The 22,431-nt window shown below is 68.0% G+C and overlaps 7 protein-coding genes across 7 annotated transcripts; 5 read left to right on the top strand and 2 right to left on the bottom strand.

Moving 5' to 3' along the window:
- Positions 1–139: 139 nt before the first annotated feature.
- RHOBADRAFT_33526 (uncharacterized protein) lies at positions 140–5,942 on the top strand (the record flags this gene model as incomplete). Its single annotated transcript, XM_018413119.1, has 17 exons — positions 140–177; positions 447–729; positions 788–1,302; positions 1,383–1,482; positions 1,552–1,626; positions 1,700–1,837; positions 1,906–2,144; positions 2,212–2,360; positions 2,434–3,000; positions 3,094–3,378; positions 3,452–4,231; positions 4,318–4,565; positions 4,644–4,730; positions 4,804–4,998; positions 5,080–5,182; positions 5,258–5,430; positions 5,515–5,942. 17 exons carry the CDS (start codon positions 140–142, stop codon positions 5,827–5,829), a joined length of 4,290 nt encoding a protein of 1,429 aa, XP_018273405.1. The 3' UTR covers positions 5,830–5,942.
- Positions 5,943–6,079: 137 nt separating this feature from the next.
- RHOBADRAFT_51225 (uncharacterized protein) lies at positions 6,080–7,468 on the bottom strand. The gene is made up of 4 exons (XM_018415725.1): positions 7,311–7,468; positions 6,920–7,246; positions 6,547–6,856; positions 6,080–6,466 (listed from the first exon to the last, which is right to left on the bottom strand). The coding sequence occupies exons 2-4, from the start codon at positions 7,193–7,195 to the stop codon at positions 6,156–6,158; spliced, it is 897 nt and encodes a 298-aa protein (XP_018273404.1). The 5' UTR covers positions 7,196–7,246; positions 7,311–7,468; the 3' UTR covers positions 6,080–6,155.
- Positions 7,469–7,595: 127 nt separating this feature from the next.
- Positions 7,596–9,347, top strand: RHOBADRAFT_41347 (uncharacterized protein; the record flags this gene model as incomplete). The annotated part of the gene is made up of 7 exons (XM_018413861.1): positions 7,596–7,668; positions 7,743–7,870; positions 8,093–8,284; positions 8,358–8,450; positions 8,510–9,109; positions 9,180–9,197; positions 9,258–9,347. The coding sequence occupies 7 exons, from the start codon at positions 7,596–7,598 to the stop codon at positions 9,345–9,347; spliced, it is 1,194 nt and encodes a 397-aa protein (XP_018273403.1).
- Positions 9,348–9,561: 214 nt separating this feature from the next.
- On the top strand, positions 9,562–10,626 carry RHOBADRAFT_23882 (uncharacterized protein; the record flags this gene model as incomplete). The annotated part of the gene is made up of 5 exons (XM_018412618.1): positions 9,562–9,659; positions 9,734–9,762; positions 9,833–10,291; positions 10,355–10,418; positions 10,477–10,626. Coding segments are annotated over exons 1-5 (726 nt in total), but the record flags the coding sequence as incomplete, so codon positions are not given.
- A 1,124-nt stretch (positions 10,627–11,750) lies between these two features.
- RHOBADRAFT_51223 (uncharacterized protein) lies at positions 11,751–14,096 on the bottom strand (the record flags this gene model as incomplete). The annotated part of the gene is made up of 10 exons (XM_018415724.1): positions 11,751–11,771; positions 11,844–12,306; positions 12,439–12,547; positions 12,629–12,677; positions 12,756–12,832; positions 12,903–12,992; positions 13,064–13,211; positions 13,280–13,609; positions 13,681–13,839; positions 13,911–14,096. The coding sequence occupies 10 exons, from the start codon at positions 14,094–14,096 to the stop codon at positions 11,751–11,753; spliced, it is 1,632 nt and encodes a 543-aa protein (XP_018273401.1).
- A 393-nt stretch (positions 14,097–14,489) lies between these two features.
- Positions 14,490–20,046, top strand: RHOBADRAFT_51222 (uncharacterized protein; the record flags this gene model as incomplete). Its single annotated transcript, XM_018415723.1, has 6 exons — positions 14,490–14,534; positions 14,681–15,577; positions 15,661–17,517; positions 17,588–17,676; positions 17,776–18,392; positions 18,465–20,046. The coding sequence occupies 6 exons, from the start codon at positions 14,490–14,492 to the stop codon at positions 19,988–19,990; spliced, it is 5,031 nt and encodes a 1,676-aa protein (XP_018273400.1). The 3' UTR covers positions 19,991–20,046.
- Positions 20,047–20,206: 160 nt separating this feature from the next.
- RHOBADRAFT_23878 (uncharacterized protein) lies at positions 20,207–22,067 on the top strand. Its single transcript, XM_018412617.1, has 9 exons — positions 20,207–20,299; positions 20,392–20,499; positions 20,610–20,704; positions 20,769–20,866; positions 20,939–21,120; positions 21,182–21,538; positions 21,621–21,741; positions 21,818–21,850; positions 21,922–22,067. Exons 1-9 carry the CDS (start codon positions 20,213–20,215, stop codon positions 21,945–21,947), a joined length of 1,107 nt encoding a protein of 368 aa, XP_018273399.1. The 5' UTR covers positions 20,207–20,212; the 3' UTR covers positions 21,948–22,067.
- The last annotated feature ends 364 nt before the right edge of the window (positions 22,068–22,431 follow it).

Genomic DNA, 22,431 nt, shown 5'->3' with positions numbered 1-22,431 from the left:
TCACCGCGCCGCCCTCGCACAGCACCGCCAGACTTCGACGCTTGCCCAGCCGCCGCACAGCCGCTCATCAGGCCACCCAACGGCACCCAGCACCCGCCAGGAGACGGAGCGACCGGGCTGAAGCTCGACGCTCGACGAGATGAAGCTCCTCGTCGCAGACCAGGCGCCAAAACGCATGTGCGTCCCCAGTCTCATCCTTTGTCCGGTTCTCAGAGTACAGCGCAGCGGCGTGCGCAGCCCACGAGGCGAGGCGAGCGAGCGACGACCTCGTCGACTGAGCGAGGCGGTGTGACCCCTCGCTCTGGCGCGAGTGGGCACTCGGGGCGGGTGGGACGCTTCGCAGAAGGGCACAAGAGCTGTTCTCGGGCACACCTGCGCTCTACGCGCCGACCCAGCAGCGTGTTGACCTCTTCCTCCTCCTCCCCCCCTCGCCCTCCCTCCTGCAGCAAGCACATCCAGTTCTCGGTCCTGTCGTCCCGCGAGGCCGTCGCCATCGCCGAGTTTGAGGCCAACCAGCGCGACCTGTACACGCCCGGCGACCGCCGACCTGTCGAGCATGGTGTCCTCGACAAGCGGCTCGGCACGAGCGACAAGAGCGGCAAGTGCGAGACGTGCGGGCTCAGCCTCGCAGACTGCGTCGGCCACTACGCCTACATCAAGCTCGTCCTGCCTTGCTTCCACATCGGCTACTTCAAGCACGTCCTCGGCATCCTCCAGTGCATCTGCAAGGTGCGTCCCCTCGCCTCCCTCTCAGGTCCGCCCACCTGACACACTCGCCCGCCTACAGACATGTTCGCGCATCCTCCTCGACTCGGCGCAGCACCGCAAGTTCCTCGCCCTGTTCCGCCGTCCCAACATCGACTCCCTCACCCTCGCCGCCTACTCGAAGCAGCTCGCGGCCCTGTGCCGCAAGTGCACGTCGTGCCCGCATTGCGGCGCCATCAACGGCGTCGTCAAGAAGATCGGCGCGATGCGCATCGGGCACGAGAAGTGGCGCGGGCGCAACCTCAAGAAGGACGCCGGCGGGCGCGACGGCGCCGAGGGCAAGGGCAACCACCAGGCGTGGAAGGCGAGCTTCGAGGAGGCGATCCGCGAGGACAAGCAGCTCGAGGCGCACGTCGACAAGGCGATCGAGGACCTGAACCCGCTCAAGACGCTGTCGCTGTTCCGCAAGGTGACGAGCGCCGACTGCGAGCTGCTCGGCCTCGACCCGACCGCCGGCCGACCAGAAGAGTTCCTGTGGCAGTACATCTCGGTGCCGCCTGTCTGCATCCGGCCGAGCGTGTCGCAGGAGGCAGCGACGTGCGTCCTCCTCTCTCTCTCTGTGTCCCTTGTCCGCCCTCGAGCGCTCGTCATGCTCACGCTCCTTCTCCCGCCCGCAGCAACGAGGACGACCTGACCGTCAAGCTCACTGAGATCGTCTTCATGAACGCCGTCATCAAGACGGGCCTGGCCAAGGGCGTCACGACGCAGAACCTGATGGTGCGCTCCCCTCGTCTCTCCCTCGTCGCCCTCGAGCGTCATTGACTCGCCCTCTTCCTCCCCTCGCAGGAGCAATGGGAGTTCCTCCAGCTCGCGGTCGCGACCTACATCAACTCGGAGCTGCCCGGCATCCCCAAAGAGATCGTGCGTCGCCTTCCTCGAGCCTGTCCTCGACCTCCTGCGACGGCCCCTTCTGACTTCTACTCGTCTTTCACAGGGCGCAAAACCGATGCGGGGCCTGTGTCAGCGTCTCAAGGGCAAGCAGGGTCGGTTCCGCGGCAACCTGTCGGGCAAGCGCGTCGACTTCTCGGGCCGCACCGTCATCTCGCCAGATCCCAACCTCATGATCGACCAGGTGCGCCCTCGCCTTTCTCCCTTCCTTCCCGCCCTCGTCTATCGTCCTGACGCTCGAGCTTCGTGCAGGTCGCCGTCCCTGAGCGCGTCGCCAAGGTCCTCACTTACCCGGAGCGGGTCACGGCGCACAACATCGAGCGGCTACGAGCGGCGGTCCGCAACGGCACCGAGCAGCACCCGGGCGCCAACTTCATCAACCAGGGCGGCGACGCCGGGCTCAAGAAGTTCCTCAAGTTTGGCGACCGCAACTACATGGCCGACAAGCTGCGCGTCGGTGACGTCGTCGAGCGCCACCTTCGCGACGACGAGTGCGTCCTCGCCTTCCTCCACTCTCTCCTCTCGACGTAGCGACCTGACACCTGCCTCCTCACGCAGCATCGTCCTGTTCAACCGTCAGCCGTCGCTCCACCGCCTGTCGATCCTGTCGCACCGCGTCAAGGTCCGCCCGTGGCGCACGTTCCGCCTCAACGAGTGTGTCTGCACGCCGTACAACGCCGACTTTGACGGCGACGAGATGAACCTGCGTGCGTCCACCGTTTCGCCCTCTGGCTCGCTCGACTTGAGCCCGCCGTACTGACTCCTCCTCGCCGCCCGCAGACGTGCCGCAGACCGAGGAGGCGCGCATGGAGGCGTTCCAGCTGATGAACATCAAGCGCAACCTCGTCACGCCGCGCAACGGCGAGCCCATCATCGCGGCGACGCAGGACTTTATCACGGGCTGCTACCTCATCACCCGGCGCGACACGTTCTTCAACCGCCAGGAGTTTGTCCAGGCGTGCGCGTACCTGCAAGACGCCGAGCTCGAGGTCGACCTGCCGCCGCCGACCATCTGGAAGCCCGAGCGCCTGTGGACGGGCAAGCAGGTGTTCAGCGTCCTCATGCGGCCCAACCGCAAGTCGCAGGTCAACGTCAACCTCGAGTGCAAGAACAAGACGTTCGGCAAGCCCTCGAAGGAGCACGGCCTCGAGTACCCGGCGTTCATGAGCGTCAACGACGGCTACCTCGTCGTCCAGAACTCGGAGATCATCAGCGGCGTGTTCGACAAGAGCACGGTCGGCGACGGCAACAAGAAGAGCGTGTTTGCCGTCATCCAGCGCGACTTTGGCGCCGACGAGGCGGCCAAGTGCATGAACCGCATGGCCAAGCTCTGCGCTCGCTGGCTCGGTGCGTCCTCGCCCCTCTCTCGCCCTCTCTCTCTCCCTTCCCTCCTCGACTCGAGCCTCACCTCGCCTCCTCCCCCCTCTCTCTCTCTCGCAGCCAACAAGGGCTTCTCGATCGGCATCAGCGACGTCACGCCGGGCGAGAACCTCAAGGCGCAGAAGAACGACCTCGTCGCCAAGGCGTACGCCTCGGCCGACAACAACATCCGGCTCGCCGCCGCCAACAAGCTCGAGTGCCAGCCCGGCAGCAACGTCGAGCAGACGCTAGAGTCGGTCATCTCGGGCGACCTGTCCCGGGTTCGCGACCAGGTCGGCGAGATCTGCATGGAGGAGTTGAGCCGCAACAACGCGCCGCTCATCATGGCCACCTGCGGGTCCAAGGGTACGTCCTCTCTCTCTCTTTCTCGTCGTCGTCGGGCGCGAGCAGGTCCTGACGCTCGAGCCCCTCGCCCCAGGCTCCAAGATCAACGTCTCGCAGATGGTCGCCTGCGTCGGCCAGCAGATCATCGCCGGCAACCGTGTCCCGAACGGCTTCCAGGACCGCTCGCTCCCGCACTTCCCCAAGGGCGCCGTCGACCCGCTCGCCAAGGGCTTTGTGTCCAACTCGTTCTACTCGGGCCTGCGCGCGACCGAGTTCCTGTTCCACGCCATCTCGGGTCGCGAGGGCCTCGTCGACACGGCCGTCAAGACAGCCGAGACGGGCTACATGGCGCGCCGCCTCATGAAGGCGCTCGAGGACCTGTCGTGCCGCTACGACCAGTCGGTCCGCAACGCGACGGGCGGCGTCGTCCAGTTCATCTACGGCGACGACGGCCTCGACCCGGCCAACCTCGAGGGCGACGGCAAGCCCGTCGTGTTCGACCGCACGTGGTCGCACGCTCGCGCGCTCAAGCTCGACAACGCCGAGAAGGACGGCCTCTTGCCGTTCGAGATCAGCGCCCTCGTCGACCACCGCCTCTCGACGCCCTACTTCACGACGGCGTGCTCCAAGACGTTCCTCGACGAGGTGCGCGAGTACGTCGACGTCAACATCGTCCAGAAGGCGGCCGAGTACCGCGCGGCGTACGGCATGCCTGAGGCGCTCAAGCCGCTCAAGCCGGGCGAGAGCCGCAACGGCTCGGCCACCCGGGCTCAGCTCGCCGCCGTCAACAACAAGACCAAGGTGACGGTCAAGCAGATCGAGGAGTTCCTCCAGCTCTGCTGGACCAAGTACGTCAAGGCCAAGATCGAGCCCGGTGCGTCCTCGTCCTCTTCTCTCTCTCTCTGTCCCCCTCTCGAGCGCGAGCCTGACCTCGTCCTCCCTCCTCCTCTCGCCTCGCAGGTACCGCCGTCGGCGCCATCGGCGCGCAGTCGATCGGTGAGCCCGGCACGCAGATGACGCTCAAGACGTTCCACTTTGCCGGTGTCGCCTCGATGAACGTCACGCTCGGAGTGCCACGCATCAAGGAGATCATCAACGCGGCCAAGACGATCTCGACGCCCATTATCACGGCCAAGCTCGTCGAGAACAAGTCGGAGCAGGCGGCGCGCATCGTCAAGGGCCGTGTCGAGAAGACGTTCCTCGGCGACGTACGTCCTCTTCTCTCTTCTCTCTCTCTCTCTCTCTCTCTCTCGCTGCAGGCAGCTCATGCTCTCCCTCGCCTCTAGATCGCGTCCGTCATCGCCGGCGTCTACAGCCAGGGCCAGCTCTACGTCTCGGTCCACATCGACATGCGCGCCATTCGCGGTCTGCAGGTGCGCCCTCTCTCGCTCTCTCTTTCCCCCTCTCGGTCCGGCCCTGACCTCGTCTCTTGATCCTCGCCCGCAGCTCGAGGTCACGCTTGACAGCATCGCTGCGTCCATCTCGAACGCGCCTCGCCTCAAGATCAAGTCGGGCGACATTACCGTCAAGAAGAAGACGAACGAGATCCACATCGTCGCGCTCCACAACGCCGAGGACAAGGTCCCGGCGTACAGGCGCATGATGTGGCTGCGTCGCGTCTTGCCCGGCATCACGGTCAAGGTGCGCCGTCTCTTCCACTCGTCGTGGCCGTCGTCGTCGACCCGAAACCTGACTCGGTCTCTCTTTCTCTCCGGCACACAGGGCGTGCACGGTCTGCAGCGCGCCGTCATCCAGCAGAACAGCACGGGCGTCAAGGACCTGCTCGTCGAGGGCGAGGGCCTGCGCGAGGTCATGACGACGGACGGTGCGCCCGCTCTCCCTCTCCCTCTTCCTCCTCTCTCGCGCTCTCGACTCACGTCTTCCTCCTCGTCGCCCACAGGTGTCATCGGTCACCTGACGACGTCGAACCACGTCATGGAGGTCGAGAAGGTGCTCGGTATCGAGGCGGCGCGCAAGACCATCATCGGCCAGATCCACTACACGATGGACTCGCACGGCCTCGGCGTCGACCCTCGCCACCTCATGCTCCTCGGCGACGTCATGTGCTTCAAGGTGCGTCTCTCCCCCTCCTCTTCTTCGCCATGCCCTGGCCCTGAACCGAGAACTGACCTCGTCGTTCCCGGCCTTCCCTCGCAGGGCGAGGTCCTCGGCATTACGCGGTTCGGCGTCGCCAAGATGAAGGACAGCGTGCTCATGCTCGCCTCGTTCGAGAAGACGACCGACCACCTGTTCAACGCGTCGTTCAACGCCCGGCGCGACCCGATCCAGGGCGTGTCCGAGTGCATCATCCTCGGTTCGCCGGCCAACAACGTCGGGACGGCCATGCCCGCGCTCGTGCAGGACAAGCCCAAGCTGCCGCCGCGGTACGAGACGGTGTTTGAGCGGGTCGAGCGGCGAGAGGGAGCGGCGGCGGGCAAGGGCGCCGGTGTCAAGGGCAAGGCGAGGACCTGAGCTTATCGTCGGCGTACGGCTCGGGCGTGACGGTGGCGCAGGATCCTCTTTCTCTCTCTCGCAGCAGCAGCTCCCCCTTTCCTCTCTTCGCAATCACGTCATGTTGTCCCACCTGCGCTCGTCGAGAGATGGATCGAGAAGGCGAGAGAGCTCGCAGAGAGTCCGTGCGAGCGAAGCGGGCGCTCTCTCGCTCGACGATGACCGGCTCGCTGCGACACGCGCTTCCTCGCGATCTCTCGAGAGACCGAGCGTGAATGCGGAACGACTGTGTGCAGGTGCTGCTCCTCGCCCTCGCTCGAGCTCGACCCCTCTCGCTCGCTCCGTGTCTACCACGCGATGGCGCCCTCGGGCAGCTTGCCCCTCCTGACGTCCTTGGCCTTCTGCTTCATGACGCCCTTGCCGTACTCCTTCTCTGCCGCCTTGCGCTCGTTGAAGCGCCTGGTGCGGCTCGCGCGCGAGTAGTACGACCCGCCGAGGTCGAGCTGCGAGACCTGGAGCTCGGGCGGTGCGCCGTCTGCGAGCGCGATGGGCTTGGTCGGGAGGCGCGGGAGGTCGGCGCGCGAGGGCGCGAGGGACAGGGCCGAGAGGTCGGGGATCCAGGAGGGGAGGGTCGTGGTCGAGGTCATGTCGCGGGCGGCTGCGGGCAGGCGAGCGAGCGAGGTCAGGGTCCGTGGGGCAGGGGGAGCAGAAGGAGAGGGAGGAGAGGAGGGGACGAACTCGGGGTGGAAGTAGGGACGTCCTCCTTGGGCCAGGGCAGCTCCCTCCAGCCCGACTCGTCGCCGGCGCCCAGCTCGGGCACGAGCACGTAGCGCTTCCACGCGAACCGGCGGTTGCGGCGGTCCCACGTCACCTTGCTCTTGCGGGTGCGCGTCGCCGTGTACTCGTGCTCGCCGTCGCGCACCTGGAGGCGCACGTTCGAGACGTGGAACGGGCGCGCGACCGTGTAGGTGCCGCCGGCGTCGCCGCTCCCGGCAAAGTCGGGCTCGAGCTGCTGCCCCGGGTACTCGGAGAACTGGCGCTTCTTGGCCTGTGGACGACGTGGGTTAGCTCTGGTGCGCGCGACGGAGCGAGAAGGGAAGAGGGGACGGACGGCGAACTCGGGCTCCTTGAGGTAGACGCGGTTGGTCTCGCGGTCGACGCGGTCGACGACGCCGACCTTGCCCTTGACTTCGCTGGAGCCCTTGACGAGCTTGACGCGGTCGCCGGGAGCGACGTGCCAGAAGGGGATGCGGTCCTTGACCTGGACGAAGGCGGGCGTTGGGCGGAAGTGGGTCGGGAGCGGGAGCTGGAACTTGCCGCCCTTGACCGGTGGGGGCTTGAGGTGGGTCAGGGAGCGCTGGAGGGTGCGGGCGAGTTCACGGGGCATGGCGAGAGTCGAGCTGAGAGATGAAGAGGAGGAGGAGAGGTGGACCGAGGTCTGCAGGGGTCCACGTGAGCTCGCGTGTCCACCAAGTGCTCTGATGAGGGGGTGTGTGGCTCACTGGGTGGCTAGTTCAGGCGCACGAGGCTGTGCTGGCGAGTTGAAGCCGGGTCGAGGAAGTTGGCGGAGACGGAGACGGGGCGGTGACGAGGCGGCGTAGGCTAAGCGCAGGTGGCTGTGGTGGCTGCTGTGGTGCGGTGGCGGCTGTCTGGCTAGCAGTAGCCTCGACAGCGGGCGTTGGTCGAGTGTGAGCTCCTCGTCGACCACCTCCGCTCGTCTCTCACCGGCTTGACCTCGTCCAACTCACCTCGCTCGCCTCTCCAGCTCCTGCGAGGGGTCGTACACCATGCTGCGCATCTGCTTCACGCCCTGGAACCATCCCTCGACCCGCCGTTCGCTGTCACTCGGCCCTTCTCCTCGTGCGCCCGCCTCTCAGGCTCTTGCTCTCTCCCACCCGTCCTCGTCCTGACCGCTCCCTGTCGCGAGGCGGCAGACAAAGACAAGCCGCAGTCGTCGACCTCGGCCCCCACTGCGCCCAGCTTGCGCGCCGCTTCGGCTTCGCGCGCTCCTCCTGGCCCTCGACCACCGCTCGAGCTCTCGGGCGATCGCCTCGTCGTGCGCGTACGTGCACGCGGGGCGGGCTCTCATCCTCCCGTACGGCCGCCCGCTTGTCGCCCCTGTCCGGCGCTCGGGCCCCAGGTTCGGATTCTCCGCGGCCGCCACCGCCGCTTCCAAGCGCCTCGCTCGCCGCTCTCCCTCCCTCCTCTGCTTTCGATACACTTGGGTCGTCACTGCGCACCCTCGTTGCCTCACGTCGCCGCCATGTCGTACACCCTCAAGCAGCACGCTCAAGCCGCCATTGAAGTCGTCCGCCACTTGGCTCGGCTCAACCCGGACGGCTGGGTCATGCTCAACACGAGCAGCTGCGTCGGCTGGCTCGCCTGCCTCTATCCCGACTATCCCAACGAGTCAAGTGGAAGGATGATGCATCACGAGGCCAGGCGCCTCGGCGACAACCTGTTTTTCAGCGACCTTGTGAGTCTTTCCGATCCGCCGGTCCCTCCCTCTCTCGCGTTGAGCACAGACTGACTCCCCCTCGCGTCCGTAGAGCATCGATCTCTTCCTAGCTGGTGATCACTGGCTTGACGGCAAGCTCGACCTCGTCCGCAAGGACCTCTTGAGGGAGCCCGCGTTTCGTGAGGTGCGTCCTCCTTCTCGCGCCTCGAGCGAGCATCATCTTGACCTCGTCGTCGCACACAGGAGCACGGTCAGCTTGTCTTTGACGCGCACCACGACTCGATCAGCAAGCGGTCGTACCGGCTCAACCTCGACGTCACGCCGCACTGGGTCACGTACACGGGCTGGAACCGCTCGATTGCAAACTTGAACAACCTGTGCGACGCGCCGCCGGACGCCATGCTCCTGTACCTCCTGTATCAGCTCGCCGAGGCGCCGCGCCGCGACGTCAAGGCGCCACACCACGACGTCGAGGCGCACCGCCGCGACGTCAAGCGCCTTTATGACACGCTCACGGTCGTCTACATCTTTTCGCGCCTCATTCACGCCCGCCACCGCGCCCCGCGCTCTCAGGCTGGCAGCTCTGCGATGGAGTTCCACTGGGACGGCCAGATGTGGGCGACGAGCACCGCCAAAAGGGCGCTCAAGGACCCGCAGCACCTCAAGCGGTACGAACGCGTCCGCGACATGTTCAAGCGACGAGACGAGGGCCCGCTCGTGCACGACGTCCTCAAGGAATGGGCGATGTCGCTCGTCTCGCAGGCAAACAACCCGGCCGGCCAGCCGTTCCAGCGCGTTCTCGTCAGGATCCAGTCGTTCCTGAACGACGTGGCCGCCATGATTGTGCGTCCCTCTTCCTCTTCCACTCTCTTTTCGCCCTCTCATCCTTGCCAACTCTTCCTACGACGCGCAGCTCCGTCGACCGGACCCGGTCCGTCAAGTCAACCTCTCTCCCTTTCTCGCGAACCTTGTTGACTCTGTCCTTGCGCAGGCTTTCTCGCTCGGCAAGTCGCTCCCCGTCGGCATGACCGTCTTTCACCCGGACTCGGCGAGGCGACGCGCGTTTGAGGGTGCGGCGTGAGCTTGTGCGGCGCGAGGAGCGAGGAGGAGGTCAGAGCGAGCGAGGCGCTGTGCAACACGAACGATCTCTCGCGCTCTCTTCTCGGCTGCACGAGCGATGCGACGATGCGAGAGACACGCTGACCTGCAGCGAGAACGAGCAGGTGAGAGAGAGACGAGCGAACGAGGCGGTGCAATCGGAGCCGCTGCCTCGCCAAGTCCGTTCGCCGCCCCCTCTCCTCCTCGCCTCGCTACACGCTCGATCTGCTTCGAGCACCGCACAGCACCCATCTACAGACACCTCGGATCATGGCCTGGCGACCCGCAACCCCGGGTGCGCCCGCCCCGTTCCAGCCCACGCCTCATCACCCGAGACGACCTCGCTCACCTCGCACTCGCTCCACGCAGGCACAATCGTCGTCTTTGCGGCGACAGTGGTGCGTGATACCCCTTCTCCCGCCCCTGCAACCACCACTGACCGGCCCTCGTGGGCCCTGCCCCCTGCAGCTCCTCGTCCTCGTCTCCGTGAGCACCCCGCTCCTCAAGACGTTCTACTTCCTCGACGCGACCATCAGCTCGGGCTCGATCAAGGGCACCGTCAAGCTCGGCACGTTCGGCTACTGCGTCGGCAACAAGTGCACGAGCGCCAAGCTCGGCTACAACCTCGACGTCGCGGCCCTCCTGGGCATCAACGGCAAGCTGGGCGACCTGTCCGACTCGGTCCTCAAGTGGGCCACCTACTGCCTCGTCCTGCACCCGGTCGCCGCCGTCCTCGGCGCCATCTCGGTCGTGTTTGGCCTCCTCGCCCACATGCACAACTTCGCCGGCACCATGCTCAGCACCTGCTTTGCCTCATTCGCCGGCACCGTCACCCTTCTCGCCTTCATCTTTGACATGGTCGTCTTCATAATCGCCAAGCAGCGCATCGACCGCAGCAGCGTCGGCGGTCAGGCCACCCTCGGCAACGTGCGTCCACCTTTCCCCTACCCTCGTCCGCTCGGGCAGACCTGACTCTTTTCCCTCCTGCAGGCCATCTGGATGACGCTCGCCGCCCTCATCCTGTTCCTCATCTCGGGCTTCTTTTTCGGCGTACGTCCTCCTCTCTCTCGCACGAGCGCTTCCCGAGCTCACGCGCTTGCCTCCTCGCAGTGCGGCACCTGCATCACCCGGCGCAATCGCCGCGAGCAGCAGCAGTCCGACATGTACCGCCCCATGCCCGACGAGAACTATGGGTCCAAGCTGCGCGCCGACGCCGTCAAGGCCGAGTACGCCCGCAAGGAGGACGCGGCCAACCTGCCCAACTTCCCCGAGCACGTCCCGCTCACGGCGACGCACCACGTCGACTACGACGACACGTACGCTTCGTACCCGCCTCAGCAGCAGCAGCAGCACCAGCAGTACGCCTCGTACGGCGACCTGTCGAACGTCGGTGCCGGCGGCGCTGCGCCGCCGAGCCTCATCTCGGGCGTCGGCGAGGGCTACGGCCGCCGCGACCCGTCGGCGCCCGGCCACTCGGTCTCGTTCCCGCCCGAGTCGGGCGCCGCGTCGCTCCCGCCGGTCTCGCCCGTCGGTCCACCGGCCGGCGCAGCTGGGACGGGCGCCGGAGCGCGCCTCGCGGCCGAGGCGAGGGCGAACCGGGGCTTTGCGACGCAGGCCGACGAGCGGCGGCTTGCCGGCGCGAGCGACGGCTACGACCAGGACCCGCAGCAGCAGCAGTACCACGCGTACGGCGGGTCCCAGGGCCACGTCGTGTCGCCATCGTCGTACTCGGGCGCGTACCCGCCGTACCCGGCCTCGTCGCCTCCTCCGCTCCAACAGGCCGCGACGCCTTACGTCGACGGCTACCAGTCGGCAGCGCCCGGCCCGTCGTACGCCGACCCGTCGTCGTCCTCGTCGCAGCCGCCCGTCCTCCCCTACCGCCCCTCGACCGCCTCGCCGCCGATCCAGGCCCAGCAGTCCAAGCAGGGCATGTACGTCCAGAACCAGGCGCCGAGCTCGTACGGCCACGGTGCGGCGACCACGACGGCCGACCCGTACGCGCGAGCGGGCGAGACTGGCTCGCTCGCGCCGACGTACTACACGCACGAGCAGCAGGGCGGCGCGGGTGGGACGCAGTACCAGCGTGCGACGGGCTCGGGCATGGGTGCAGGGCAGCAGCAGGACCCGTACGGCGCGCCGGCAGGGTACGGGCGGTACTGAGCAGCCTCGGCGGCAGCGGTGGCGGCGAGAGGGAGGAGGCGACGACGAGGACGACATGGACGATCCGCCAGTGTATCTCCTTGCTCACGACGACGACGACGACGATAGACACTCTTGTTCTCACTCTCTCGTTCCTGTACCCCTCGATGCCAATGACGACTTGCGACTCTCGTTCGCTCGACGACGAGCACGACCGAGAGAGAGAAAGGACGAGCGCTCTAGCTCTTCATTGCGCCGCCTTCGACTCCTGTTGTACAGCCTCAGCATCGCTGCCCGCCGCATTGCCAGCGAGCCCGAGCCGCCTGAGCCCCTCGCGCACCGGGTCAAACCCGGCCCAGAACCGCTGGTTGAAGTCGGCGTGCCCGGGCCGCCTCTTCTGCCCCTCTGCGCCCTCGTCCACGTCGCCGTCACGCCCACTCGCACCCTCACCCTCGACCGCCGCGCCCGCCGGCGCCTCGTCGTCCTCGCGCCTCCTCCTGATCCCGCGGTCGAGCCCCTCGAGCTCGCTCTCCACGCCCCTCTGACCCTCCTCGTCCGCCTCCTGCACCTTCTCCATCGTGATGAGCCGCCTCCCCCACTTGCCGTAGTCCTGCAGCGAGTTGCTCACGAGCCTGAGCCCGCGGACTTGGGGCACGTCGAGGTCCGAGTAGTCGGCGTTCGACGTCGGGAGGAAAAAGACGAGGCGGCCGCCAGGACGGAGGAGGTACAGGGCGTAGGTGACGAGCGTCGAGATGACGTCCTCCATGGGCCAGCCGACCGAGGGAGGGACGTAGTCGTGCAGGCTGCGGCGAGGGGGAAGTGTTTGAGCGTCTCTTCGAGCGACGAGTCGACACAGCTCCGCACGACGTGCGCACGAGGCGCACAGCGTCGCAGAGTAGAGAGGAGACACAGAGAGAAGAGAGCGTCGGACGCACGTGTGGTGCAGGCCCTCGTCCTCGCGCCCTCGCAGAATCATCGGCTCGACCTCGCGCGCGCCGTCCTCGCGCCCGAGCCGCCTCGCGCCGGCACGCACGCCGTATGGAGCTGTACAGCATGATCGAGAGGGCGTGTCAGGCATGCGCGACCGGGAGAGAGAGAACGAGAGGCAGAAAGAAGACGACGCACGGTCCGTGATGATGGCGTCGAAGATCTCGCCGCAGCGGAAAGGATGTTGCTGCAGGGACAACGGACTCGTCGTCAGGTCTGACTCGCAAGAGGGATCTGGCTCGAGAGGGAGGTAGCGGGAACGTACCGTCATGTCGAAGGTGAACGTGTCGACGATGCGCTTCGACGTGCCGTACTGCGCCGCCGAGTGCTTGATCGACGTTTCTGCGAGCGAGAGTACAGACATCAGGCTCGCGTCGATACCCAGGCAGACAGGGAGGAGCAGGGGACGTACTCTTGCCGCGCAGCTGCCGACCGTCAATGTCGCTCCCGAACGTCATGGCGCCAAACTCCGCGCTCGTGAGCAGCATCGAGCCCGTCCCAGCTGTGGCGCACGCTCAAAGTCAGTGCCTGGCTCAACTCATATCTGAGAGAGAGAAAGAGAGTGGGACGCACCGAACGGGTCGTAGACGTACTTGCCCGGGGCGGCGAGGGCCTGGTTGGCCATGAGGAGCGACACCTCGGCCTCCATCGAGGTCGTGCCGATGTAGGCGCGCTTCTTGAGGTCGTACTTGTCCATGAGGTGGCGCGACGAGTCGCAGATCTGCGGCAAAGAGGGCAAGTCAGGTCCGTCGAGAAGGGGCCGCAGGGAGGGAGAGGACGACGACGCACCTTGCGGCCCATCCAGACGCCTCGCAGCCCGCCCGTGTGCTCCGGATCACCCTCCTCGACGACCTTCATCTTCTCCTTGCCCTTGCCCTTCTCCTCGCTCAAGCCGAGCGCGACCCTCGCCTCGCGCACCTTCTGGCCCCGCAGCGGGTCCCACTCGTACTCCTCAAAGACGCCGACCTCGAGGTGCGGGTTGCGGAGCTTGATCGGGCCCTTGAACGGCATGAACGAGAAAGTGTTGACGGTCGCGATCTGCTGAGGGAGCGGGATCGTGCGCAGGTGGCCGGCTACGGTGAACTTCCACGAGCACGACGGGTCGCTCGCGTAGGGCTCCTGCGGGGCGTGTATCAGGGTCAGCTTGTTGCTCTGGGCCAAGGGAGAGGGAGGCAGAGGGCGAGACGGACCCAGAGAGGGCGGACGGCGTCGCTCTTGACCTGGTCGTGCACGGCGGCGTAGGAGTCGCCCTGTGCCCATAGCTCCCACACGTGCTTGGCGCTGATGAGGCGGTTGGCGAGAGTGCGGGCGTGGTCCTCGCTCTCGAGGCCGATGAGGACGTACGGGCGCTGCGAGGCGGGGTGAGAGAGGTCAGCAAGGACGAGGAGGAGGACAGGGAGGGGAGAGAGGGTCGACGCACAGTCGAATCGGGCGGCGCGGGCCAGCTGAGCGGGATGTTGTACAACTGGGCGACTGAGTGGAGCTCAGGGAGGCGGAACGCTTCGAGCGGGCCTTGGACGCAGACCAAGAGGAAGATGCGGTGCCTGGGCGCAAGGCCGGCGGTGTAGGCTGCCAGGGTGCTCGCGGCGTCGACAGGTGTGACCATGGTCGAGTGCGGGTGCTCGCTCGGCGCGAGGAGCTGGTGCGGGCGAGTGAGAGCTGTCGAAACGAGCTCCCGGTTGATGAGGACGAGCTCGTAGCCGCCGCGGCCTCGCCCCTCGAGCAGTCTGGAGCCTGTATCGAGCGCGTGTACGACTCCTTGATACCCACCCTCGGCCCTACTGCAAACCCGCCGCGAGTTGTCGAGAGCGGTGTCGCTTCCCCGCCATCTCTCGCGGCCGTTGCTCCTTCCTGCTCTCAACACCGCACGCACAGCTGCTGCGGGCACACAGAGCTCTGTCACCACAGCTCCGACTATCGACGTCCCCGAGCATCGCCGTCGCGCCGTGCAGAGCGCCCGCCTTCATCTCTCTTGTCCCACTTCGGCCCGTCACCCTCCATGGACGACTCGGGCGCGTCCCTCTGCCGGTTCACGGATCTAAGCGTGTCCCTGTACTGACTGAGCTCGGTTGCACGCAGGCGCGCAAGACCGCGCAGCCAAGGCGGCTCGCGCCCGCGACAAGGTGCGTCTCCTCCCTCGTCTCTCCCTTCGCCAAACGGCCAGGCTAACGTGCAACTCGCGTCCACCAGCTGCGCAAGTTCCAGGCGCAGAAGAAGGCGACCCAGGGCGGTGCCGCCGCCTCAGCCGACACGACCCACCCCTCCTCGCCCTCGACTCGCACCGACGCGACCAGCGTGCCCGCGAGCCCCGCGTCGAGCATCGCCAGTGTCCTCTCACGCGCACCACCGACCCTCGCACGCTCGCCAGCTCCGCCACCGGCACCCTTGCCTAACCGCCAGCTCGCCTCCCCACCATTTCCTCGACCCGAACTCGCCGCACCTACGCCCCGACAGCCTGCGCCGGCTTCAGCCACGGCCCGTCTCTTTTCCCCTCCACCCACTCTGTCCACCTCGCCTGCACCCGCACCCGCACCCACAATTGCGCCCGCCGCACCTCCTCCCGCACGCGCGCACCCGCAAGTGCACGTCCCCGCCCCGATGCAGGCCGCCGCCGACTACTTTTCGCGCATCCTGTCGCCGCCACCTGCGCGCTCGCAGCCCCTCAAGGCGCAGCAGCAGCAGCAGCGCCAGGTCGAGCCCGAGGGCCGGTCCGGGACGCCGTCATCGTCGGCGCGCACCTCGTCGACGGGCGTCCTCGTCTCGCCCGAGCCGCCCTCGTCGCCTTCGTACGGGGCGAGCTCGACCTCGAGCGTGCGACCGCAGCCGCAACAGCCGCAGGAGCCGCAGCACGACGCGTCGCAGCTCGCCTCGCGCGTGCGCGAGCTCGAGGCGCTCCTCGCCGACGCGCCCGACCCGCGCGAGCTCGAGGGCCTGCGTGCGCGCGTCGATGAGTGCGAGGGCCTGCTCGCCGAGGCGCCGGACCCGAGAGAGGTCGAGGGCCTCAGGGTGAGGGTCGATGAGTGCGAGGACGAGTGCGAGGAGCTGAGGGCGAGGAGTCGGGGCGACGTCGAGCGGATCGCGAACCTCGTGCGTCTGGCTCTCGCTCTCCTTTTCCACTCGTGTCCGGTACCGGAGCGTCACTGACCCGCCTCGCATCCGCGACGCTACAGGAGCGCGGCGTCTCGATCGCGCGCGCCGCCCTCGCCGAGCGCCGCGACGAGCTCGACGCGCGCGATGCCGAGATCGACGACCTCGTCGAGCGCCTCGCACGCTTCGAGGAGCAGGACCTGCCCGCCCAGGTCGCGCAGCGCGACGCCCGCATCGCCGACCTCGAGCGCGAGCTCGACGAGGCGCGCGCGCAGCCTCCTCTCGCGCCTGCGCCGGAGCCGGAGCCGGCCCCCGCGCCCGAGCCTGCGCACGACGAGGCCGCCGCAGCCGAGCTCGACGCCCTGCGTGTCTCGCTCGACGCGGCCGAGTCGCGCGCCGAGGCGCTCGAGCAGGCGCTCGTCGCCCTGCGCGCCGAGACGTCCGGGTCGGCCGAGGCGTTCCGCTCGCGGTGCGAGGAGCTCGAGGGCCTGCTCAGCCGGGCTGAGCAACGTGCGGAGGACAGCGGGCGCGAGCGGGACGCGCTCGGCGAGGAGAAGCGGACGGGCGAGGAGCTGAGGGAGCGGCTGAGTGGCGAGAGGGACGAGGCGCTGCGCGACGCGCGCGAGGTCAAGGAGGCGCTCGAGGAGAGGGTCAGGGCCGGCGAGGCGGACGCGCGGCGCGCGGAGGAGGCGATGCGGGAGCGGGACGAGGCGAGGCGGGAGCTCGAGACGGCGCAGGCGGCGGCCCGGGCGGCCTCGCATACGGCGGCGGGCGACGACCAGGACGCGGCGGTCGGCGCCGAGCAGCTGCAGGCTGCCGACGCCTCGCAACCCGCCGCCGCCGCCATCGTCGTCGAGCGACTCGAGGCCCGCATCGGCGAGCTCGAGCGCGAGGTCGAGGCGCACCTGTCGAGCATCGACGAGCTCCAGGGGCGGTTTCAGCCTGCCGCCGACCTCGAGCAGCTCGTCGTGCGCCTGCGCGCCGACCTCGACGAGCGCGCACGGGCCGTCTTGCAGCTCGAGCTGCGCGTCAAGGACGGCGAGGAGTCGCTCGCGAGCGCGACGGCCGAGCTCGCCCAGCGCGACGAGACGCTCCGCTCGCTCGAGGCGCAGGTCGCGCAGGCGGGTGACGAGCGCGCAGACGCCGTCGAGCAGCTCGAGGCGGCGGTCAAGGAGCGCGACGCGGCGGTCGAGCGGCTCGAGAGCGAGGTCGAGCGCCTCGCGAGCGACGTCGAGACGCACTTGGCAACGATCGCGGCGCTCGAGGCGCAGGTCAACGGCGTCGCTGTCGGCGCAGAAGCGGCGGCCCGGGCCGAGGAGCGCGTCGCCGCTCTTGAAGCTGACGTGGCGGCGCACCTCGCGACCATTTCGTTCCTCGAGTCGGACGCCGCCGCTCGTGCCGCCGCCGCCTCGTCCCTCGAGTCGTCCCTTGAGTCGTCTCTCGCCACCGCCCAGTCCGACCTCGCCACCGCCCAAGCCGACCTCGACTCGTCCCGCACGACCGTCACCTCCCTCGAAACCTCCCTCGCCGACCTCCGCTCCTCGACCGCGACGCACACCGAGCGTGCCGCAGAGCTCGACCGCATGATTGAGCAGCTCGAAGGCGACAAGGCGGCGCTCGACGGCGAGCTCGACGCCGCACGGGCCCAGCTCGCCGCCGCCGAGAAGGAGCGTGACGAGGCCCGTGCGGCGGCGGACGGCGAGCGCGAGCGCGCCGAGGCGTTGCAGGGCGCTGTCGAGGAGTCGAAGGAGGCGCTCGCGGCGGCGCAGGCCGAGGCGGGCTCACTCCGGGACGAGATCGAGTCGGTCCGCGCCGAGCTCGTCGCCGCCGAGGACCGAGCGGCCGCCGCCGAGCGCGACCTCGTTACGGCCAAGGAGAAGGCCGTCGAGGCCGAGGAGCAGATGTCGTCGCTCAAGAACGAGCTCGAGCAGGCGCAACGCGTGCGTCGACGACTTTCCCCTGCCCTCCTCTTCTGTCCCTGGGCAGCACTGACCTCACGACGCCTTGCAGGTCAAGAAGGAGGCCGCAGACGCCGCCAAGAACGACATCGACCAGCTGCGAGCCGACGTCGCCCGCCTGCAGGCCGCCGTCGACGAGAAGTCGCCCGCGCTCGACCAGAATGCGGGCCGCCGTCGAGGAAGCGACCGCCGCTCTCGCCGACAAGTCGAGCGCCCTCGACACCGCCACGGTCGATGCAGCCCGTCTGCGCGAGGTCGAGGCCGACTGCGCAAGCAGCTCGAGGCGCGCCCCGTACCTGTCGTCGCCGCCGCCGCCGACCCGTCTGCCTCGTCCCGCCCGTCGACGCCCGTGAACGCCACTCGCCTCAACTCGCTCGAGCGCGACCTCGGCGTGTTCAAGAACGTGCTCGCCGCGTCCGAGTCGCGCGCGACGGCGCTGCAGCACTCGCTCGAGGCGGCCGAGAAGGAGCTCGACGACAAGGAGGTCGAGCTGTCGCGCCTCGAGGGCGAGCTCGCCGCGTCGCACGCCAAGGAGCGCGAGCTCGAGTACTCGATCGAGACGGTGACGTCCAAGGCGGCCCAGAGCGCGAGCGTCGCCGCCGACCTGCAGGACCGCCTCGACGAGCTCAAGGCGGGCGCCGCTTCGGGCTCGCGCTCGGGCGACGGCGCCGACACGCCGGCGCTCACCGAGGAGCTCGCAGACGTCCGGCGTGACCTCGCGAGGACGCACGGCGAGGCGCAGCAGGCGGTCCAAGCGAGGACGCTCGTCGAGGCCGACCTCGTCAAGGTCAAGGCCAGGGTCGACACGCTCGAGAACGAGCTGCGCGACAAGACCGGCGAGCTCGCTTCCGCACAAGGTGCGTCTCACTCTCACTCACTCTCTCTCGACGACGTCCCACTCGTTCTCACTGACCCGCTCGGACCCGCAGGTCGCGCCACCACCCTCGACCAGCAGCTCTCGACCTCGCGAGCCGACGTCGAGCGCCTCACGTCGGCGCACGACGCCCTCCAGACGACCAACGCCGACCTCACGACCACGCTCGACGAGCTGCGCACCCAGCTGTCCGGCCTCACCTCGTCCTCGTCATCCTCCACCGAGCAGACCCTCGCCCTCACGACCTCGCTCGCCCAGCTCCAGTCGTCCGAGTCGGCTCTCCGCGCCGAACTCGACTCGCTGCGCGCCGACCTCGCCGACGCTGAGCGCACCAAGCGCGAGGTCGAAGACGAGCTCGCCCTGTGCCGCGGCGAGGTCGAGGAGACGTCGGCGACGCTCTCGGCCGCCATGGCCGAGCTCGACGCGACCAAGGACGAGGTCACCGAGCTCGAGCGCGCCGTCGAGCAGGGACGCGACAAGCTGCTGAGCGAGGGCGAGGCCAAGGCCAAGCTCGAGGCCGACGCAGCACGGCTCGAGGACGAGGTCAAGGCGCTGCAGGCGCGCGTTGCCGAGGCCGGCGAGTCGAGCACGGCGCTCGAGACCGAGCTGGCGTCGCTCAGGGCGACGCTCGAGGACAAGGAGGGCCTCGTCGCACGCCTCGAGGCCGACGCGGTCGAGCACGCCGATACGGCCAAGTCGGACGAGCGCGAGTCGAACGAGCTCGAGGCGCTCCGGCAAGAGCTCGAGCTCGAGCGCGAGCAGCTCGGCGAGGCCAAGCAGTCGCTGCACGAGCTCCGAGCGCTGTACGCCGAGGCGCGGGACGAGGTCGACGCGCTGCGGTCCACCTCGCCCGGCGCACGCTCGCCGTCGCAGCCTGTTCCGCCTCCCGACGTCGACGACCTGCGCCTCCAGCTCTCGGACGCACAGGCCCGCATCCGCCAGCTCGAGCAGGACATCTTCGCGCTCGAGTCGACCCGGGTCAAGATGCTGAAGGCCAACGGCGACCTCAAGGGCCAGGTCGAGAGCATGATGGCGGCGCTCGACGAGGAGCGCACCAAGGCGAGGACCAAGGAGCTCGAGCTCGCCGCGGTGCGCGCTCGTCCCGCGCGTTCTCCGTCTCGAGCCGGCCCGTCGACGCCGCCCTCGGCCGCCAACGTTCCCCTCCCTGCGACCCCGACCCGCACCCCGTCCCGCACGCACGCCCACCGCCGCACCGCGTCCATCCTTCCCTCTGTCGACGAGCTGTCCGACCCGACTGCCGACACCGCCGTCGCCTCGAACGGCCGGCAACCCTCGAGCCTCGCACCGCTCGTCTCGCCGCCGCTTGTGCCCGTCGGCCGGCAGCATGTCCGACAGGCGTCGCTCTCGCTCCTCAAGGCGCGCATGGAGGACGAGTACGGCGTGCCGGACCTCGATGCGGCAGGACCGCTCGTGTCGCCCGGTGCGGCGCCGGGCGCAGGACGAGGAGGAGGAGCAGGAGCGGGAGCGGGACCGGGCGCGAGGGCCAAGGTGGTGCGGGCGCCGCTCACGCACGACCTCGTGTGGTGCCACTGCTGCTCGGGAGACCTGCTCGTCGTATAGATTGTGTAGCTCGGAGACGAGGACGAGGAGGAGCAACTCGCAGCCGGCACTGTCCTCTCTCGGCGCGACTCGCGTGCTCTTGCGCGCTTCCCTTGAGAGCTCTTTGTGCAGCCTCCACAGGCCGACGAGCAGTCTGGGAGAGCCGAAGCCCGAGGTGGCCGACTTGGTGCGACGCGTCGACTTCGCGCCTCGTCTCCTCCCCCACCTTGGCTCGTCGTCGCCATGTCGCTCTTCGTGGACAAGCACCGCCCGAGGGAGCTGCAGAAGCTCGACTACCACCCAGAGCTGTCGGACCGGCTCCGGGCCCTCGTGCGTCCCTCGTTCTCCTCCCCCTCCTCCTCGTCTTCATCTCTCCGCGCCCCGTTCTCCTCCTGACACCCGCGAGGGACCGCGACACACAGGCACATGGCGACTTCCCGCACACGCTCTTCTACGGCCCGTCCGGCGCAGGCAAGAAGACCCGCATCATGGCGACCCTGAGGGAGCTCTTTGGCCCTGGTGTCGAGAAGGTGCGTGGCTCGCTTCCCCTCCTTGAGCGGCTTGAGGGGCCACACACTGGCCTCTCAGGCGCTCATGCAAAGGCTCTCATGTGGCTCACGCATCTTGAGCCCTTCCACAGATCCGCATCGAGCAGCGCACCTTCCTCACGCCCTCGAAGCGCAAGCTCGACGTCAACATCGTCCAATCGAACTACCACATCGAGCTCACGCCGAGGTGCGTCCCTTGGCTCCCCCCTCCACAAGGGAAGCGAGCTCACCTTTCCCTCGACCGCCTACAGTGACCTCGGCAACTTTGACCGCTCGGTCGTCCAGGAGGTGCTCAAGGACATCGCCCAGACGCAGCAGGTCGACCTCAACGCCCGCAAGCGCTTCAAGGGTGCGTCCTCTTCCTCCTGAGTTCGGGCGCGGGCGCCGACCTAACCTACTCCCCTTCGTCGCCTTCCTCCAGTCGTCATCATCAACGAGGCGGACGGCATGTCGCGCGACGCCCAGTCGGCCCTGCGCCGTACGATGGAGAAGTTCACGTCGAGCCTGCGCATCATCCTGTGCGCCAACTCGACGTCCAAGATCATCGGCCCGATCCGCTCGAGGTGTCTGCTCCTGCGCGTCGGCGCGCCGACAGAGGGCCAGGTGCGTCGTCTTGTCGCACATCTACGTCCCTGCCCTCTCCTTACTCGTCTTTTGTCCGCAGATCGACCAGGTCCTGCAGCAGACGGCGCTCAAGGAGGGCTTCGACGTCCCGCAGCACGTGTCGCTCCTCCTCGCGCGCATCTCGTCGGGCAACCTGCGCCGCGCCCTCCTGTCGTTCGAGGCCCTGTACACGCAGGACCCGCAGTGGAAGACGATCAAGCCTGACCACTCGCTCCTCAAGACGGGCAAGCAGGACCAGCGCGACATCGACACGGTGCCGCGGCCCGATTGGGAGAAGTACGCGGCCAAGGCGGCTGAGCGCATCTTGGGCGAGCAGTCGCCCGAGAGGCTGCTCGAGGTGAGGGGCATGTTCTACGAGCTCCTCGTGCACTGCATCCCGGCGACGCTCGTTCTCTCGGTCCGTCCTCGTCTTCCTCCTCCTTCCCCTTCTCTTTCTCGTCGCGCCCTGTTCACCTTCCTGACCTCGGCTGCCCCGACAGACCATCACTTGCCGGCTCCTCGACCGCGTCGACGAGCTCATCAAGGCCGACGTCGCGTACTGGAGCGCGTTCTACGACCACCGCCTGCGCCAGGGCAGCAAGCACATCTTCCACCTCGAGGGTGGGTCCGCCGTACCACATGGTCGAGTTCTGCATGCGCGAGCACCTACTCATGCTTCTGTCCGTCTTCCCCGCAGCTTTCGCCGCCAAGATCATGATGATACACAAGAGTGCGTCCCACTCTTCCTCTCCTCCCTTTCCGCCCTCGCTCACGGTCCGCCCGCCTCGTCCTCGCTCGCAGACCACCTCCTCGGCTTCACGGCCTAGTCGTCGCCCCCTCGCAGTTCCCGTTTGTCCTGTCGCTCGTCTCCCTCGCGGCGCCGAGCTGTGCTTGTACGAGCCTCGCCGTGTCTGTAGTGTGCAACCACCGCCCAGCTTTTTCCTCGTCGTCGTCGATAGCCTCGTGAGAGTGTGCGAGAGCGCTTGAGCGCTGCCCTCGCTCTGCTTGTGCAAGTCGGACCTCGCTTGATCGAGGTCGAAGCTGAGTCGGCCGCACCCTCGCTCGCTCGCCGCCCCCACCTGCTCTCGCACTCGAGCACAGCGCACACGCTCGCCACGCTCGTCAGCCTCGCCCAGCACCGACCATGCCCACCCTCCAGTCGTCGAGCGGCGTCCCCTTGCGCCGGAGCGACCCCCGCCGCGTCTTCCTCATCTCGTGCCCGGGCTGGCTCAAGCTGCCCGCCCTGGGGCCGCGCAAGCGCGAGTTCCTCGTCTACTTTGCAGGAGCACTTGTGCGTGGCCGCTCTCTCCC

Source organism: Rhodotorula graminis (genome assembly GCF_001329695.1).
Source record: "Rhodotorula graminis WP1 unplaced genomic scaffold RHOBAscaffold_2, whole genome shotgun sequence".
Lineage (NCBI taxonomy): Eukaryota > Fungi > Basidiomycota > Microbotryomycetes > Sporidiobolales > Sporidiobolaceae > Rhodotorula > Rhodotorula graminis.
Note: the sequence above shows the minus strand (reverse complement) of the source record. Positions and strands in the feature narration are given on the sequence as shown.